The sequence below is a fragment of the Nuphar pumila genome, chromosome 16, assembly GCF_984573655.1.
Source record: "Nuphar pumila chromosome 16, dmNupPumi1.hap1.1, whole genome shotgun sequence".
NCBI classification, from domain to species: domain Eukaryota; kingdom Viridiplantae; phylum Streptophyta; class Magnoliopsida; order Nymphaeales; family Nymphaeaceae; genus Nuphar; species Nuphar pumila.
Genome location: NC_143264.1, coordinates 73326909 through 73348169, shown reverse-complemented (window position 1 = coordinate 73348169; position 21261 = coordinate 73326909). Strand labels below are relative to the sequence as shown.

General features: G+C 36.7%; 1 protein-coding gene across 3 annotated transcripts in view; it reads right to left on the bottom strand.

Annotated features, from left to right (window-relative positions):
• LOC149813569 (putative ADP-ribosylation factor GTPase-activating protein AGD9) overlaps positions 1 to 21261 on the bottom strand; it is a 46997-nt gene that overhangs the window by 14773 nt on the left and 10963 nt on the right. The window contains exon 7 of one of the 3 annotated variants that reach the window (XM_089991085.1): positions 1390 to 1506. The exons of the other annotated variants lie outside the window; for them this stretch is intronic. Coding sequence (XP_089847211.1) covers positions 1408 to 1506 — 99 coding nt within the window. The 3' untranslated portion in view covers positions 1390 to 1407. The remainder of the gene's footprint in view (positions 1 to 1389; positions 1507 to 21261) is intronic. 3 annotated transcript variants of the gene reach the window in all.

Here is a 21261-nt window from a genome sequence, read left to right as displayed (position 1 = left end):
TTTTTGAAATATTTTTAAAATTTTATATTCTTTTTTATCTCAAGAGATGTCTCATCAGCAATAAATATATTTGACCAGCTTGAGTTATGACATTTAGATAACATATCATCATTTGGTATCATATGAAATGAGGCACCTGAGTCAAGAAGCCAAAGAGATTTACCAAGTTCAGAGATGCTAATAGAAGAGACCACAGCTCCGGTTGATGAAGCTCCTTTGATTATAGGTTAAAGAGCTTCTACAAGTTGAGTCAAGGACATGCTCTCAATGATTGATTCTTGTGTAGTTTTGAGCTCATTTGACTCTTGTATAACCGAGGAAATCTTCTTCTCACAAGGTCTCTTTAATTTAGGACAATACATCTTGACATATCTCGGTTCACGACAATAATAGCAAATAATTTTTTTATTCTCAAGCTCATTGCCTTATTTTCTATAGTGATCATTGTTAGGTCTCCCATAATGTGGTAAGTTTGTAATCATGGACATGGTTTTCTGGCCTAGATACGGCTAGGACCGAGTCATCATCATCTTTAGATGTCTTCTTGTTTAGCCTATTTTCCTCTATAATTAGCTCTTTAATGGTATCTTCAATAGAGGGGACTTTCCCTTTATGAAGAAGAGTCGATTTAATAGACTCAAACTTTGATCTTAGACCATTGATAAATCAATAGAAATGTTCTAGATCAATTTGTCTTTGGCAAAGTTCTATGTCTTCGAGACAATGCCATTTAGACTCAAGAAGGGCCAACTCATTAAAAAGGTCAAACAACTCACTAAAGTATTCTCTAATATTTTTTCTCCTTGAGTGTTTTGCAAATTGCATATGTACGCAACATCTTTAAAAGAATATATTCTCTTAAGAAAGTTGCATACTTTATTTGCATGAACCAAGACATAATCTTGGCATGACCCATTCTTCAATCTTTCTATTTTTTCTCATAAGGAAATATACCATTGGTTTTTTCCACCTCCGTAAGAGATACTTTTTTTTCTTCTATCTTAGTAAGAATTAGCTTGGGTTATGAATCTGACTCATCGACTAATCCCCACAACCCTTTCCCCCATATGAGGTGTTTCATGCTTGAAGACCATGTTACATAGTTTGTGTCATTGAACCTGATGAGTTTTATGGTGACATTATCATTGTCTTCCATGCTTACAAGGGAAGCAAGGAGGTTGGAAGTAAATTATTCAATAGCGTTGCGCAATGAATACTAATATTTATCATCATAAGCTAAAAACCAGTCAATTTTTCTTCCTTCATCAGTAAAAACCACTTTGCCACATGCAGAGGAAATGAAAATGTAGTAAATGAAAGCGACCAACAGAACCATTGCTTCAAAAATAGATAAAATTGCAAGATTAAAGAAAAATAATGAAGAGTTACCACAAAGCTTTATTGCCACTATACAGGCTGGTAAATATCTGTTGATTCTATTGTAATCAGACACCTGAATTGTTCCCGTTTCCAGTGCATAATCTTTGTATGCCCTGTATTGAATTGCTGTTTGTAAAATGACAGTGAGTTAACCTTTTTTATCTTCATTTGCTAAATTGATTGTGGTATAAGTGTACATATATATAATAGAGAGAAATTAGGAAAGTTAGATTCTTTGGGGGCACGAGAGAGAGAGAGAGAGTATTAAATAAGGATGTCAATGTATCAGGTTTTATCTAATATCTAATCAAATCTGACTCCATTTAGTAGCCGAAGTTGGTAAGCCAAAACTGTAATGAGATATGCGGAAATACAAAGAGTGCTATAAGCACTTACAATGTTCACCAATGGACAAACAAAAGAGATGATACCCAAGTCCACAAAGGGACAACACAACATAAAATATAAAGGTCTCTTATTGAAAGAGAGAGAGCTCTCAAGAGTGAAAATATACAAAGGGGGTCACCCCTAATTATACAAGAAAAATGGGAGGGGGGAGGCCAAATGGCCTCAAAAGAAGAGCCACAAAGGGGGCTCCCATGGAGTCATTGGGAGCCCCCAACGGTCACAAATGTGACCGTTGGGGGCCCCAACGATTCAATGGTGGGGCTCCTTTAAGTGGGTAAAAAAAGGAAAAATAAAAAGATAAATACAAAAAATAAAATAAGCAGAAAACAAGTACCCCTATTGGGTACATGTGAAATGACTAAAATACCCCTATCAGGTATGATTGAATATATATATATATATATATATATTGATTACATGTATTTTAACACCCTCCCTCAAGCTTTACGGGGATATAACCGAAAGCTTGCTGAGAAGGAACATAAAACGAGGAGTTGCAAGAGCTTTAGTGAAGAAGTCTGCCAACTGGTACTCGAAAATAACGTAAGGCAGTGCTATGGTTCCTCTTAGGTATTCATCACAAACGTAGTGGCAGTCAATCTCGATGTGTTTAGTACGCTCATGGAAGGTGTGATTGCTTGCGATATAGATTGCGCTTTTGTTGTCACAACACATCTTCGAAGGAATAGAGATGACTACGCCCATATCACTTAGGAGACTTCTTAGCCACACAAGCTCCATGGTTGTAGTGGTCATAGCACGATATTCTGCTTCTGTTGAGGACAATGATACTTTATCTTGCTTCTTGCATCTCCAAGAAATCATAGTCACCTAAGAAAACACAAAAACCAGTAGTTGAGACTCTATCATTGGGATTTTCTCCCTAATTAGCATCAGTATAAGCAATTAAATCAAGTGACGAAGAAGAGGAAAGAAAAACTCCCTTAGTTATGGTGTTTTTGATGTATCTGACGATCCTTAAGACTGCACTCATGTGCACAGTTGTAGGTGCATGTTGAAACTGACTGACTGAGTGGACGGCATGAGCTATGTCTGGCCGAGTGATGGATAAGTAGGTCAGAGACCCAACAAGTTGGCAGTAGGGAGTAGGATCCTCAAGGAGTGTTCTATCTTCCAACCTTAACTTTGCATTGATGACTTCAGGGGTTTCTGTCTTCTTATCATCGGAGATACCAGACTTGGAACAAATGTAAGCAGCAAGTTTCATCTAAGAGAGAATGTACCCTTGAAGAGAGTACGCTACTTCAATTCCTAAAAAATATCTTAAGAAACCAAGGTCAGACATGTCAAAATTTTCTTTTAAAACTTTCTTAATATCATTAATTCCTTGCTCATCACTTCCTGTGATGATCATATCATCAACATAAAGTAGTAGAATAACTACTGAAGACTCTGCACTTTTCACAAACAAAGCAGTGCCAGTATAGCATGAACGAAAATTCAAACTTGTTATTACATTGCTAAATCTATCATGCCAAGCCTTTGGAGCTTGCTTTAAACCATATAATGTCTTTTTAAGTTTGAGAATCTTATTTTCACCAATACATACTCCATGGAGGATCCATGTAAACCTCTTCATTTAATTCACCATTTAAGAATGCATTCTTAACATCTAATTGATAAATAGGTCATTTTTTAATTGACGCAACCGCAATAAGAGTCCTAACACCAGTCATTCTAGCAACGGGCGCGAAGGTTTCTTCATAGTCTATACCGTATTCTTGAGTGTATCCTTTTGCTACCAACCGAGCTTTATAGCGTTCTAATGATCCATCACTTTTAGTTTTAATTTTGAATACTCATATACATCCAATATGAAGTTATTTCTCAAGTTTTTGCTTTTTCAAGGGCACTAAGTTCTAAGTTCATGGTTTCAACCCATTGGGGAATGTTTTTTGCTTCATTATAATGTGAAGGTTCATAAAAAGAGTGTAACGCAATTAGACACGCTCTATACCTTGGGGTTAGAGACTCATAGGAAACAAACCTATTAGGAGGATTGGAGATTCAGCTAGATCTCCTTAAAGAGGTTTCTTCTATATTGGAACCTTGAGAGTATTTTTCTAAGACACTCATTGGAGCTTGTTGACCACGCCTAACATAGGTTTGGATGGGTTTATCACTTTCATTTTCAGCATTGTTAAGAGGAATATCCTCTAGATCTTTCAACAAATCATTAGAGATTTCCTTTTCTTGAGGAGTCCCATCTTCTTGAGAGAGATCAAATAAGAAAGCATATTCGCTTTCGTCAATATCTTTAATTTTCTCAAAACCATTTTCATTTTCTAGAAAGGTTATATCCTTGGATACATAGAGTTTGTTATTTTTAAGGTCGAAACATCTAAAACCCTTTTGATTTTCTCCATATCCTAAGAAAATACATTCAATAGCTTTAGGAGATAATTTGTCTCTTTTATGTGTAAGGACAAAACCTTTACACCCAAAAATTCTTAATCTATTGAAATCGGGTGTTTTTCAAATAGTTTTTCATATGGAGATATATTTTGTAAGGATGAAGATATCATTCTATTTATCAAGTAAGTTGAAGTTAAAGCGGCTTCGGGCCAAAAACTTTTTGGAATATCTTTGGAAATAAGAAGTGTCCTGGTGGTTTCCAAAATGTGTCTACTTTCTTTCGGCTAGACCATTTTGTTGAGAAGTCCTAGGACATGATCTTTGATGACAAATTCCATTTGTTTACAAATAATTTTGAAATTCATTTGATAGATACTCTCCACCTGAATCGGATCTAAGAGTAGAGATATTACTTGAAAATTGATTTTTGACTATCATATGAAATTTCTTGAAGAAGTCAAAGACTTCGGATTTTACAACAACAACTACGCCTTCATCCCAAAACAAAAAGACTTCGGATTTTAAATTGAGAAAATAGATCCACACATATCTAGTGTAGTCATCAATGAAAGTAACATAATAGGAGTATCCTCCTTTCGATATGACCGGAGAAGAGCCCCAAACGTCCGAATGGACTAACTCAAAAGGTGTTTTGGACACAAAAGTTCGATTTGAAAAAGGAGTGGATTTCATTTTTCCAAAAATACAATTCTTGCAAGCAAAATGTTTCTCATTACAAAAAAAAATTCCAAAAGGAAAGGAGTACATTTTTTAGAAACTTGGATGTCCAAGTCTTTGATGTCAAGTTTCAATATTTTTATCTTGGACATGATTACAAAAAGAGTTAGTGGGAAGTTTCAAGTTGCTCATGTAATAGAGATCTCCCCTCCTATAGCCTTGCCCAATCTGCTTCCCAGACCGGAGATCCTGTATAGAGCAATCCTTAGTTGAGAAGGAGATTTCATATCCATGATCACATATTTGAGAAACAGAGAGAAGATTTAAATTAAGTTGAGGTACCACTCTTATGTTTGGCACAATGAAATCTTTGAAAAAATTTAAAGTTCCAAAACTTTTTACTTGTAAAGATGTACCATCGGCGGTTGAAACATAAGAGTTTTTAGAGTTATTACACAAATCGGAAAGCTCATTTTCAATAGGGGTCATATGAAAGGAAGCTCCAGAATCAAGAATCCAAGAAGACATACCTGGAGGAGAAGAAGAAGCTATGGCGGCACCCGAGGTTGATGGCGATTTGAGTAGAATTTGAAGTACTGATAGTTGAGCAAGAGAGAAGGACTCCTTCTTTTGAGTAATTTCTTCAACGAACGCAACCTTATTCTTTGGTGCTTCATTTAGCTTAGGGCAATTAGGTCTTATATGACCCGGTTCTTGGCAATGATGGCAAATGGTTTTTCTATAGTTGGCATTATAGTTATTTTGTCTCCCAAAGTGTGAAGGCTTATAGGCTTTTACATGATTGTCGGGTTTAGACACGGCCAAAACTTCATCTCCTCCCTTAATCATGCCAAGACAAGTTTCTTTTTGGCATATTTCAGCTATGGCATCTTCCAAAGGAAGAAGCTTAGATCTATGAAGAAGTGAAGATCTAACTTGTTCATATTCGGGCGTAAGCCCATGTAGAAATTGAAAAAAGTGTTCTTTTTTCATTTGTTCTCTTCTTAGTTTCACATCTACACTAGAAACTCACTTTGATTCTAGTAAAGATAGCTCGTCCCATAAGGGTCCAAGAGTGCTAAAGTAATCTCTTACACTCATTTCCCCTTGCTTAATAGTCCGAATTTTTTCTTGGAGGAAGAATTGACGAGCAAGGTCTTTTTGAGTATACATATCTTTCATAAAGAACCATGCTTCATTAGCCATCCGAAATTTAGCAATGTTGGCGCAAATTTTGAGCTCCACATTGTTCATGAACCAAGCAAGAATCTTTGCATGCTTGCTTTCCCAATCTTCCACTTTAGATTGGTGATCTTCAATGGCCTTCATGCGGGCATTTCCTTCAAGAGCTTTTTCTTGATCACCATCCATCTTGGTGAGTTGGAGTTGCGGTTCCGAAATAGTGCCCATAACGTATCCCCAAAGCTTTTTGCCCTTGAGGTTGTTCTCCATGGTGGCGGCCCACATCATGTAGTTGGAACCATTAAGCTTGAAAGAGAGATCAATTTTTTGTTCTCCTTCATTTAATCTCTCTCAAGAAGACAAACCAAAAGAGATACAAAATAAAAAAAATATAACTACTCAACTAGCTATATTAAGAATCAAGAGCATACACAAGGCTCTGATACCATGTAATGAGATATGCGTAAATACAAAGAGTGCTATAAGCACTTACAATGTCCACCAATGGACAAACAAAAAAGATGATACCCAAGTCCACAAAGGGACAACACAACATAAAATATAAATGCCTCTTATGGAAAGAGAGAGATCTCTCAAGAGTGAAAATATACAAAGGGGGTCACCCCTAATTATACAAGAAAAATGAGAGAGGGGGGAGGCCAAATGGCCTCAAAAGAAGAGCCATAAAGGGGGCTCCCATGGAATCGTTGGGGGCCCCAACGATTCAATGGTGGGACCCCTTTAAGTGGGTAAAACAGGGAAAAATAAAAACGAAAATAAAAAGATAAATACAAAAAATAAAATAAGGAGAAAAAACAGTACTCCTATTGGGTACATGTGAAATGACTAAAATACCCCTATCGGTATGATTGTGTGTGTGTGTATATATATATATATATTGATTACATGTATTTTAACAAAAACCATATCCGATTGTAATGGGATATGAATATGGTTTCGATTTTTTGCTACCAGATCTGATGAATATTCGGATTTGACAGAAATTTGAATTAGTTTACATGCAAAAACTGGAATTGGTATGAGCTTTTTACTGTCCAGATCCGAATTTGATTTCTAATACATTTACCCAGACCACCAATGAAGAGCACGAACACTCCACAAAGTCAGCACCATGAACTTTTTTTCTTGAAGCACAATCATGATCTCAGAAGCACTTAAATGGATTTTACAAAAGAGGCCTTAACTCTTCCAAATCTTGAGTAGCACGCTTCCCAATGCACCAAAAACAGTTTGATCTCTGATACCATGAAAAAAACAAGGTCCTCCGAAGATGTCCACCAAATCAACAAAGTGGACACTCAAAAAGTTCCACTAGAGCACCGAAAGAACATACACAAGCCCCAAAATGAGCTCATACACCAAATCCACCCAAGGTGGTTAACACAATAATAAAAAATAATATTTTATTGATAGTGGAATAATGCAAGAAGCATTACAAATGGTGGGATTTTGCCCCATATTTATACACAAAAGAATGAGACTTAAGAGACTAGTCAGCAGATGTTGACTAGTCCTATTTCAAACAAAAAAAAAACTTACCCTAACTAAACTAACCCTAATTACTATCTAGTTACACATAAATATATATACATATAAATACATAGGATAACTGGAATATGTAAACCAACAAAATATATAAATCAGTATGCACCAAAATTTTCATAGGTTTTTTTTTTCTAAAATTTCACCATACGGATGAGATCTAGATGTTTGGTTTTATAGAAACAGTGTCTTAAATTATTCAATTACGATGTATAAGAAGGATCTTTTAAGGCTTGAAAATCATCGGCTCAAAATGTTCATAAATATTCACGCATACAAAATCACAATTCTTGATCCAATAGTCGATTCCAAGCAAATGGATCGCGTCGAATGCATATGCAGGGTTAGATTTGCAAAAAAAAACCTATGAAAATCTCAGTTCATACTAGTTTACATATTTCAGTTTCCCTATATATATATATATATATATATATATAACAGTTTCTACAAACATCATATTAACTGATAAAAAATGCTTAATATTATAACCAAAATCAAATCACATAATATTCATGGATTAAAAAAAACTAAAACCCTAATTACATATTCATGTCATTTGAAAAAATCCAAATCAATAACCTAAATCCTAAAAAAACTCATAAATGTATGCCAATTAGAAAAAATTAAAACCCCTAATATTCTTACCAAAATCAAGCATTTATATTCATGCCAAATGCTAATTGGAAAAAAACACAAAACCCTAAAACCCTAATGAAAAATTCATGTTATTTCAAAAATCAATAACCTAAACCCCTAAATATATTATGCTAATTGAAAGTAAAAAAACAAACAAAACCCTAATTAAAATTTCATGCTATTTCAAAAAAGAACTAAATAAAAAACCTAAATCCCTAAATACATTATGCAAATTGAAATTAAAAAACAAACAAAACTCCTAAAATCAAAACCCTATCTGGCATTTCTGGAAAAAAAATGGACACAAGAAGACCCAGCCATCAAGGTCAAGGGCATGTTCTAAAGAGGTCATCGGACGGCCAGATGCAATGAGGTGGGTGGTGGCCGATGGGCCTGCTGTGACCTGTGGTTGTGGGGTCGAGGGGAGGAGCACATAGAAAGTCGAGAGAGAGAGAGAGAGAGAGAGAGAGAGAGAGAGACGAAGAGGTGGGGTCGAGGGAGCTCAAAGGAATAGAGAGAGAGAGAGTGGGGTGGGTAGTACCGTAGTGGGTACTCGCCACTCGGGCTCGGTGAGCCATGGCCCCCTTTGGGTCTGGCACGAGTGGTGCCCACTCCGACCCGGGGCACTGCCCACCTGCACTCTAGGTCAGGGTGGGCATGTGCCCACCCTACCCACAATGTGGCTCCACCCCTCAGAGCACCCATAGGCTTCATGCCAGCTGACCACACTCACATTAAAGAAAGGGGCCATTAACCCTGCATGATCGCCACGTGCAACAACCTCACTGACTGCCCTTCGGACCACTCGCTATAATGGAAATAGAAACCCACCACCACTGCTACAAGCAGGTCAAACAGCCAGTGGTGCAACTAAAGTTCAATGAAAACAACTCAGGATTATGTGCATACAAGAAGCACGTATACACATCAATTAAAAGTCAACTGCTACAAGTCATCAACGACGTTTTCGGTGGCTCTTTGATGGCGGGGCCGGAATTTGCAGTCCCCTTCATGTAGAGGAAGGCGGTGAGGAGGGGAAAGAAGGCATTCTGGCTGAGGAAGAAGGGCGAGATCGAGAGGGAAAGTGCCAAGGAGGAGTAGCAGAACAAGACTCGGTGTGTTAGATGATAAAGAAGAAAAGATCAGTGGGTGCATGGTGGCTTATTTAGAGGGTGAGACAGAGAGAGTGAGTCGGTAGGCGAAGAGATCAGATAAGAAGAGCCATGTATAGCACTAGAGAGAGAGGCGGCAAAGAGAAAGCAGCCACGTATAAGATAAGCATGCAACAAAAAAAATGTGGCATGGTGACCATGCCACCTGCCCTCTCTCTCTCTCTCTCTCTCTCTCTCTCTCTCTCTCTCTCTCTCTCTCTCTCTCTCTCTCTCTCTTCCCCCACACACGTCCTCGCCTCAACTCTCAAGGTGTGAAGGAGCCACTACACGCCAACAAACGCATCCCATGGAAGTCTCTCTCCCTTAGTAGCATTGGTAGAATAGAACAAACTCAAACTGACTGGGAAGTGTCATTATTAGAAACATGAAAGTCCAAGCATAGGCTAGTGGGCACAATAAATGAGGCATAAAAATTGTACTGATGCATTAAAATTAGAATAGAATAATCAGGCAGAAGCTCACTAAAATGAACCAAGATTAGAGCATCTAGGAATTTCATAGCAGCTTCTATGAAATCATATAGGCTATTTCTGAAAAGGTTTGAAGCAACATAGCATCATCATACAGATGGCATTTGGTGATCATAGAGAATACAATGCATATTACAGAACACCCAAATGTAACAGGAAGCACCCAAAATGTAACGATCATTTTGAGCAAACTATCGGAAATACAAACACATCCTGCAAGCTAACTCTTATATTAGCCTACTAGTTTGCTCATCTGGTAGGGGCGACTTGTGAATGTCACCAAGTTGACGGGATGTCACAAGTTCGAAATCCATGGGTGGTGTCCCTTGCAATAAGATCAAAGGTGGGTGTACTTGTAAAGATTCAAAGTCTCCAATCACAAGAGTCCACCAACTCCAACTTAAGTGAATAACCACAAAAGTGTTCTCTAAGCAACACTTACAAATCCCACAAAAGTGTGCTCTAAGGAACACACACACACAAATCCAACAAAAGGGATACACACAATAAGGCACACTATAAAAAATATATTTTACTCAATGGAACAAGTGTGCAAAAGCATAACTTTACAAAGAGAAGAACACCCCTATTTATACACAAAATGAGAAGAGGGAGAGTTAGAAGAGAGAGAGAGAGGGACCTCACAACGACTAGATTTCTAGCCGTTGGGAGAAAGTCAAACTAAGTTGACTTGGTCCCAATGGCTAGATTTCTAGCCGTTGGGATCAAGTCAACTAGTTTGACTTGGTCCTTATATATTCTATATATTTATGTTCAATAAATATATATATATATATATAATATATTCATAGAATATGTGTAAAAATTATGAATATACATATATGCACATAGGATAGATCCTAGAATTAAGTGGTGGGCACTGATAGGAGCTAAACAAGGAATGTTTGTAGAGCAGGTAGTTAAGGAAGCTGATTAGTGTCTCGAGGAGGATTCAGAACCAATGTGGAATAAGATAGCGGGTGGCATGAGAAAAGTGGCTAAGGAGGTATTGGGTGAGTCTAAAGGCGGTGCACCACTAGGTAAGGATACATCATGGTGGAACGAGGATGTCAAATTAGCTATTAAGATTAAAAGAGAGTGTTATAGAAATCTAAGTAAGAGTCGTGATAATGAGAATTTAGAGAAGTATATGATAGCAAAGAAGGAAGCTAAAAAATTAGTTCGAAACGCGAGGGCTAAGGTATATAAGGAGGTTTATGACAAGTTGGATACCAAAGAAGGCGAGAAGGATATTTATAGGCTTGCAAAGATGAGAGATAGGAAATCGAGAGATTTGGCTATGGTTAGATGTATCAAAGATGAAACGCAAAGGGTTTTAGTCAAAGATGAGGAGATTAAGGAGAGATGGAAAGAATATTTTGATAAGCTATTTAATGATAGTCATGCTCAAGATCTTGGAGACTTCTCCATTCCTTTTCATGAGATAAATCGTGACTTCATGCGCAAGATTCAAAAGAAAGAAATTGCAGAGGCTTTGAAGAAAATGAAATCAAGAAGGGCAGTTGGCCCAGATGGTATACCTATCGAGGCTTGGAAATGCTTGGGAGAGAAAGGTTTAGAATGGTTGACAAATCTTTTTAACTTGATTTGGCGAACAAATAAGATGTCTAATGAGTGGAGGAAGAGTACTTTGGTGCCTTTATATAAGAATAAGGGTGATATACAAGATTGCACAAACTATCGTGGTATAAAACTCATGAGTCATACTATGAAACTTTGGGAGAGGGTGATTGAGTCTAGGTTGAGGAAGGTTGTCATGATATCGGAGAATCAATTTGGTTTTATGCCTGGAAGATCAACTATGGAAGCTATACATCTTCTTAGACAACTTATTGAAAGATATAGAGAGAGGAACAAAGATTTGCATATGGTTTTTATTAATTTAGAGAAGGCATACGATAGAGTACCTAGGGACGTTCTCTGGTGGACAATGATGAAGAAAGGTGTTTCTCTCAAGTACATTAGTATAATTAAAGATATGTATGAAGGAGTAGTAACCAATGTCCGCACATGTGGAGGGGTGACAACCAATTTTCCGATAACGGTTGGGTTACATCAAGGATCTGCTTTAAGCCCTTTCATATTTGCTATAGTGATGGATGAGCTTACGAGATCAATTCAAGAAAATGTACCGTGGTGTATGTTGTTTGCTGATGATATTGTTTTGATTGATGAGTCTAGAGCTGGGGTTAATGCTAAGTTAGAATTATGGAGACAGATATTGGAAGCTAGAGGTTTTAAGTTGAGTAAGAGTAAGACGGAATATATGGAATGTCGGTTTAGTAAGCAACGAAGTAGTGATGGGAGTATAGTGAAGCTTGGTGAGCAAGAAATACCAGTGGATGATTGTTTCAAATATTTGGGATCTATCATTCAAAAGTATGGAGAAATTGATGGAGATGTAAATCATAGGATAAAGGTTGGGTGAATGAAATGAAAAAGTGCAACTGAAGTGTTGTGCGATCGTAAAATGCCATTGCGGTTGAAGGAAAAGTTTTATAGGACGACTATTAGGCCCGCTTTACTATATGGTACGGAATGTTGGGCTGTCAAGAGACATCATATTCAAAAAATGACTGTAGCTGAGATACGTATGCTGAGATGGATGTGTGGAAATACAATAAAAGATAAGATTCGGAACGAGGAGATATGTAAGAAGGTAGGCGTTGCACCCATTGAAAATAAGATGAGAGAGAATCGTTTACGGTGGTTTGGACATATTCGGCGAAGGCCTAATGATGCTCCAATTAGAAGGATGGAGAAATGAGAAAATATATTAGTTAAAAGAGGTCGGGGTAGGCCTAGGAAGACATGGATGGAGGTGATAGGAAAGGATATGAATGCTTTGAACCTCACCGAGGACATGGCATTGGATAAAAATGATTGGAGGAAAAGGATTCATGTGGAAGACCCAAAATGAATTTCTTTTTTGGTTTATATCGCTGACCCCAATTGTTTTGGGATGAAGGCGTAGTTGTTGTTGTTGTATACATATATGCACATACATATACGTATATACTGTGAAATTGTCTACGAAGAGACAATACGCATACAAGCACAAATACTTTATAAAAGAAGTGCACGAAAGCACTCTCACAACACTTGAACAAAATACGCAAAAAGCGTATAAATAATAAACATGCAATAATGCATGTATTTCATAAATAAAAGCAAATGCTTAAAACTCTCAAGCTTATTTAACAACAAGGGGGAACACCCCTATTTATACAAGAAAGGAGAGGGGCTAGAGGGGGGCTCCCCAAAGGAGTCGTTGGGGAGCTCCCAACGGTTGGGGAGACCCCCAATGCTCCTTTTTAGAAAAACAAAAAGGAAAAATAAAAGAAATGAAAAAATAAAGTGAAAAATTACAGCATATTCCAAATGGAATATGCGCAAAATGTAAAAGGACTAAAATACCCTTTTCGGGTAAAAAAGAGAAAAATGTATAAATATATATACTTATATATAGAGATATGTATACATATAACATATGTATACGTATCTCTATGTGTATAAGTATATATATTTATACTTACAATAATGCTTTTGAGTATACATTTTAACACCCCCCTCAAACTTACGGTGTGATAACCGCAAGTTTGTCAAGAAGGAAATGAAATCTAGGCGAACAAAGAGCTTTTGTGAAGAAGTCCGCAAGTTGATACTCAGACGTCACGTATGGTAGATCAATGACCTTCTTCAAGTATTCTTCCCTGACATAATGGCAGTCCATCTCTATATGTTTTGTTCACTCGTGAAATGTGTGGTTCTTGGCAATGTAGATTGCACTTTTATTGTCACAGCATAGCTTTGTTGGTTCTTTGATAACAACTCTCATATCTTCCAAAAGACGTCGAATCCATACTACTTCCATGGTGGTAGATGCCATGGCTCTGTATTCGGCTTCGGTGGATGATAAGGAGACCTGTTGCTTTTTACATCGCCACGAGATCAAAGATTCTCCTAAGAAAATACAAAAACCAGTGGTGGAGTGACGGTTACTAGGATCACCTCCCCAATCTGAGTCAGTATAAGCAAGCAATTTTAATTCAGAAGAAGAGGATAGGAATACTCCCTTATTCACTGTTCCCTTCAAATATCTGATGATGCGAAGCACAGCACTCATATGAACGGTTGTAGGAGCATGCTGAAACTGGCTGGCGATGTGTATAGCATGTGACAAATCAGGTCGAGTAATGTTGAGATACATTAAAAAACCTACCAACTGTCTGTAAGGAGTAGGATCGATTAGAGGAACAACGTCGTCAATCTTCATTTTTACTCATACAACTTCAGGGGTTTCGCATACTTTGTCATCAGAAATTCCTGATCTGTCAATAATCTCACAAGCAAGCTTAGACTGAGATAAAAAATAACCACGTTGGGAATAGGCAACCTCAATTCCAAGAAAATATGTCAGAAAACCCAAGTCTGACATCTCAAATTTTGAAGTCAAGACGGACTTAATACCCTTGACTCCTTGAACATCATCACCTGTAATTAACATGTCATCAACATATAGTAACAATATTACAATCCCTGCCTTAGATTTTCTAGTAAATAGAGCAGTGTCAGTATAACATGAGGAGAAGCCATTTTCCAGCATTACACTGGTAAATCTGTCATACTAGGCTTTGGGAGCCTGTTTCAGACCATAAAGAGCCTTTTGAAGAAGAAGAACTTTATCTTTAGGGATCTTCATGCCTGGTGGAGCATCCATATACACTTCTTCATTAAAATCACCATTTAAAAAGGCATTTTTCACATCCATTTGAAAAATATTCCAATTTTTAATAAATGCAATAGTGATAAGACATCTAACTGTAACCATTCTGGCTACAGGAGCAAAAGTTTCTTCATAATCAATTCCATACTCTTGCCCATACCCTTTTGCAACTAAGCGAGCCTTATACCTTTCAAGGGATCCGTCGCTCTTAGTTTTAACCTTAAAAACCCATCGACAGCCTATAGTTTTCTTTCCTATGGGTAGAGTTTGGAAATCCCAAGTTTCAGCCCTTTTAAGAGCATTAAGTTCATTTTGCATAGCTTCTTGCCATTCTATACAATTTTTTGCTTCTTCAAAATTTCTTGGTTCAAAATAAGAATGAATGGCATTAAGACAAACCCTATATCGGGGTGAAAAAGAATCAAAGGAGACAAAATGAGTGGGAGGTCTCCTATTCCTCTCAGATCTTCGGTGATCGAGAACAGGAACAAGTTCACTATATTGATCAATAGCACTTCTAAAGGTGTCTTGGTTTCTACGTGAGTATGTTATTGGATCACTTGAAATCCTGCCTTCTTGTTGGTTATGCTCTTCGACATCACCCTCAATGTCCTCATTATGGTTTGATGATACATCATCATCACTAGATGTATCATCATTACTAGACAATAAGTCAAAAAGGAAGGAGTAATCAAAATTTTCTTGTTGAGAAACATTTTTTTCAAATCCACTTTCATTTTCCAAAAAAGTTACATTTCTAGAGACATATAACTTATCTTCTCGAAGATCGTAACATCGAAATCCCTTTTGAGTTTCAGAATATCCAAGAAAAGCGCAGGGGATAGCCTTGGGAGAGAGTTTGTCATTCTTATCCGTAAGTATGAAACACTTACACCCGAAGACTCGTAACCTATTATAATCTGGCTCGAGTTTATATAAAATCTCAAAAGGGGATATTTTCCCTAATATTCTAGAAGGCAAGCGATTTATCAGGTAAACAGAAGCAAGAGTTGCTTCAGCCCAAAAAAATTTAGGGATGTTTTGGGAAATAAGAAGGGTTCTAGTGGTCTCAATGATATGCCTATGTTTTCTTTCGGCCAACCCATTCTGTTGAGGGGTTTTAGGACAACATCTTTGGTGAATGATTCTGTGATCTTCAAGATATATTTTAAATTGGTTGGAGAGATATTCTCCTCCAGAATCACTTCTAAAAATCTTTATGTTACTGTTAAACTGATTCTTGATCATTGAATGGAAGGTTCTAAAGCACGAAAAAACTTCATGTTTGAATTTGAGAAAAAATATCCATGAATATCTATAGAAATCATCCACAAAAATAACATAGTAAGAAAAGCCTCCTTTTGAGACAACAGGTGCGGGTCCCCAAACATCGGAATAAACAATTTCAAAGGGTTTAGATGAGAACATCGTTCTTTGCTCAAAAGGTAAACTTTGCATTTTTCCGAGAATACAGTCATTACAAGAAAAAGAACTTTTACATAGGTCCTTCGCAAAATGCAGATAAGATAACTTGGTGATATTAGGATGACCAAGTCTTTTGTGCCACACATTTATATCTTTGTTTCGGGCAACATTACAAAAAGATTTTGGAACTTGAAGAGATTCCATATAGTATAAATCGTCTTTTCTAAAGCCTTTCCCAATCAATTTCTCGGACAGGCGATCCTGTATTAAACATTTATCACATGAAATTTTAATATCACAACCATGGTCCGAAAGTTGAGAAACAGAGAGAAGATTTAAGTTAAGTTTAGGTATAAATCTAATTTTTGGAATAAAAAAATCTTGAGTTTCAAAATTACTTATTCCTTTAATTTCAAGAGAGGTTTCATCCGCAGTGGAAACAAAGGATGGAGAAGCATTTTTTGAATAATCGGAAAGTGAAAACATGTTTGGGGACATATGAAAAGATGCACCTGAGTCCAAAAGCCAAGAGACTTTACCTGGAATGGAAGAAGTAGACACGGCGGCACCGGATGTAGCTCCCTTGAAAAGAGGTTGAAGGGTTTCCATTATTTGGTTCAACGAGAGTGACCCACTTGATGAAGCATCTTCCTTTTGTGGTGCACTGGTGGTGGCCATAGCGAGAAGCTTCTTCCATTTGGGACATACGGGCTTGATATGCCCCAGTTCTTTACAAAAATGACATATAGTCTTGCTATAGTCCCTCTTTCCTCTTTGTCCACCATCTCCTCCTTGATTTTGGAATTTAAAATGAGGAGGACGATAAATTTTTACATTACTTCCGGGTCTTGATACGGCATTAACCTCATTGTTTTCTTCATTATAAGGAATCATAAGAACACTTGATCCTTGTTTACATAGACTCATACGAGTCTCCTCACCACTTAATTTGGTGAGAACATCTTCAAGAGAGGGAGGAGTAAATGAGGAGAGAAGTGATGACCTTATTTGCTAAAATTCCGGTCTCAACTCATTCAAAAAATTGAAGAAACGATCTTCTTCAAGTTGCTTGTGGCAGAGTTCAATTGCCTCTCCACTCCATTTTGGTTCAAGCATAGAGAGCTCATCCCAAATAGAGGAAAGATCGGCAAAATATTCCCTAATAGACATTTCACTTTGAGTAAGGGAGAGGGCCTTCTTTTGAAGGTAATACTTATGGGAAAGATCTTTTGATGTATACATTTTCTCGAGATAATGCCAAGCTTCCGATGCTTTTTTGAATTTGATAATGTTGGCATTAATCTTTGTTTCGACGGATGCAAAGAACCAAGAAAGAATCTTGAAGTTCTTCATTTCCCATTCGTCGTGCTTCTTGGAGTATTCTTCAAGAGCTTTGATTCTTTCCTCTCCCTCAAGAATTTTGATTTCACTTCCGTCCATTACGGTTATCTTGGGTTCCGGTTCTGGAATTGTTCCTTGCACATAACCCCACAATCATTTTCCTTTTATGTGAGCCTCCATATTCTCGGCCCAAATATGATAGTTGGACCCATTCAACTTGAAGCCAAGGGCAAAGTGAGACTCTTTTTCACCCATTAATGCGTAAAGAGAAGGAGAAAAAAAGCGTACCAATACAATGTTTCAACTTTTATTTTGCACAAGATCCTTCTCAAATATTTGAGAAGCAAGATCCACCACTTCAATCTTTAAAGATCTGAAGGCATGGTTTTCGAGGCACTCGAACAAAGGAGGATCCCACGATCTTCAATCACCAACCGAGCTTTGATACCATGTGAAATTGTCTACGAAGAGACAATACGCATACAAGCACAAATACTTTATAAAAGAAGTGCACGAAAGCACTCTCACAACACTTGAACAAAATACGCAAAAAAACGTATAAATAATAAACATGCAATAATGCATGTATTTCATAAATAAAAGCAAATGCTTGAGACTCTCAAGCTTATTTAACAACAAGGGGGAACACCCCTATTTATACAAGAAAGGAGAGGGGCTAGAGGGGGCTCCCCAAAGGAGTCGTTGGGGAGCTCCCAACGGTCACAATTGTGACCGTTGGAGGCTCCCCAACGACTCTATTGGGGAGACCCCCAATGCTCCTTTTTGGAAAAACAAAAAGGAAAAATAAAAATAAAAGAAATGAAAAAATAAAGAGAAAAATTACAGCATATTCCAAATGGAATATGCGCAAAATGTAAAAGGACTAAAATACCCTTTTCGGGTAAAAAAGAGAAAAATGTATAAATATATATACTTATATAGAGAGATATGTAAACATATAACATATGTATACGTATCTCTATGTGTATAAGTATATATATTTATACTTACAATAATGCTTTTGAGTATACATTTTAACACCCCCCCTCAAACTTACGGTGTGATAACTGCAAGTTTGTCAAGAAGGAAATGAAATCTAGGCGAACAAAGAGCTTTTGTGAAGAAGTCCGCAAGTTGATACTCAGACCTCACGTATGGTAGATCAATGACCTTCTTCAAGTATTGAATAGATCATTGTGGTTGAAGGGAAAGTTTTATAGGACGACTATTAGACCTGCTTTACTTTATGGTACGGAATGTTGGGCTGCCAAGAGACATCATATTCAAAAAATGAGTGTAGCTGAGATGCGGATGCTTAGATGGATGTGTGGAAATACAATAAAAGATAAGATTCGAAACGAGGAGATACGTAAGAAGGTAGGTGTTGCACCCATTGAAAATAAGATGCGAGAGAATCGTTTACGGTGGTTTGGACATATTCGGCAAAGGCCTAATGATGCTCCAGTTAGAAGGTTGGAGAAATGGGAAAATATTTTAGTTAAAAGAGGTCGGGGTAGGCCTAGGAAGACTTGGATGGAGATGATAGGAAAGGATATGAATGCTTTGAACCTCACCGAGGACATGGCATTGGATAGAAATGATTGGAGGAAAAGGATTCATGTGGAAGACCCAAAATGAATTTCTTTTTTGGTTTATATCGATGACGCCAATTGTTTTGGGATGAAGGCGTAGTTGTTGTTGTTGTATACATATATGCACATACATATACGTATATACTATACTAATATACATATATATTATACTATATACATAAATATGTACAATTTAACACTCCCTTCAAGCTTATGGTAGGATAACCAAAAGTTTGCCTTAAAAGAAGTGAAACCTAGGAGCAAAAAGAAATTTGGTAAAAAAGTCTCTCAATTGGTACTCATATGTAACATAGGACATATCAATGGTTCTTTGAAGATATTTCTCTCAAAATAGCAGTCCATCTCGATGTGCTTCATCATTTCATAAAAAGTATTGTTCATAGCAATATAGATAGCACTCTTGTAGTCGCAGCTCATCTTTGAAGCTCCTAGAATGTTGATTCTCATATCAGTCAGCAATCTTCTCGGGTAGTCATGGCTCGGTACCCAGCTTCAGTTGAGAAGAGAGAGACTCTGTTACTTTTTGCACCTCCATGAGATCGATGATTTATCTAAGAAAACACAAAAACATGTGATTGAGTGTCCATTATTAGGATCACCTCCCTAATTTGCATCAGTATATTCAAATAAATTTAATGCAGACGAGGAAGACATAAATAGGCCTCTAAAAATAAAAATTCTAAGATATCTAATAAGAAGCAAAACAGCTCCAATGTGAACAAATGTGGGAGTGTGTTGAAACTGACTAATTGTGTGTGCAGCGTGTGATATATCAGGTCTAGTAATTGCCAAGTAAGAAAGAGCTCTGAAAAGTTGTCTATAAGGAGTTGGATCATCTAGAGGCTCCCCATCTTCGATTTTCATCTTAACATTTGTTACTTCTGGAGTGTCAACCTTCTTGTTATCTGATATACCGGACTTAGAACAATATCATAAGCAAACCTAGTCTATGATAATAAATACCCTCAAGGAGAATAAGCAACTTCTATTCCTATAAAATATAGTAGAAAACCCAAATTAGTCATTTCAAAACTAGTTTTAAGAATATTTTTAATATGTTGAACTTCATCTGTGTCTCCTCCAGTGATTATCATATCATCAACATAGAGAAGTAAAATAATAGTACTTTCATCAGAATTCTTAACAAATAAAGCAATGTAAGTCACACATAAGATCTGAAGTCAATATCAAGCATAACATAGATAAATCTATCATACTAAGCTTTGGAAGCTTGTTTCAAACCATACAATGCCTTATGCAGGCGAAGAGCCTTCTCTTGAGGTATACCCATGCATGAGGGCCTTCATGTATGCTTCTTTCATAAGATGAACATTTAAAAAGGCATTCTTAACATTTATTTGATATATGGACCAATTTTTAATTGAAGCAACTACAATGAAGATTCTAATTGTAGTCATACATGCAACATGTACAAAGGTTTCTTCAAAATTTATGTCATATTCTTGTGCATGTCCTTTGGCAACTAACCTAGCTTTGTATATCTCAAGAGTACCATTACTTTTGGTTTTTATCTTATATATCCAGATACAACCTATAGGTTTCTTTCTCTATGAAATATCTTGAATAGACCAAGTTTGAGCATGTTTCTAATGCATCTAGTTTTACCTTCATTGCTTTGACCCATTCGGAGTATTCTTTGGCTTGAACATAAGATTAAGATTCTACATATAAGTGAATTAAGGCTATGCATGCTTTATATTTAGATGAAAAATAATCATATGAAACAAATTTTTATGGAGGTTTAGAAACTCTAGATGATTTCATAGTTTGCAGCATCCTTGTCCAGAGTACTCTAAACAAGTTTGATTATCATGATTGATTCAATGAAATTCTCAAAATCATAATCAAAATCATCAATATCTTCGTTGGAACCAAGATCAAATAAAAAATAGTACTCAGTTACTTCCTTAGCTTGATCTTTATCAAAAAATATTTTTTTTACAAAAATATTAAAAATATACAATTTTTCAATCTTAGGATTATAACGTTGATATCCTTGTTGGTTGTCGGCATACCCAAAAAAGGCATAAGGAATAGCTCTAGAAGAAAACTTGTCATTTTTATTGGTTAATACAAAACATTTATAACTAAAGATTCATAGTCTAGCATAGTCAGGAAAAAGTTTAAGAAGTTTTTCAATATATGAAATATTTTGTAAAGAGAATGATGGCATTCTGTTTATAAGATAAACAAATGTTAAGATAGCTTCTACCCAAAAAATCTTAGGCACATGGCTAGCAATAAACAAG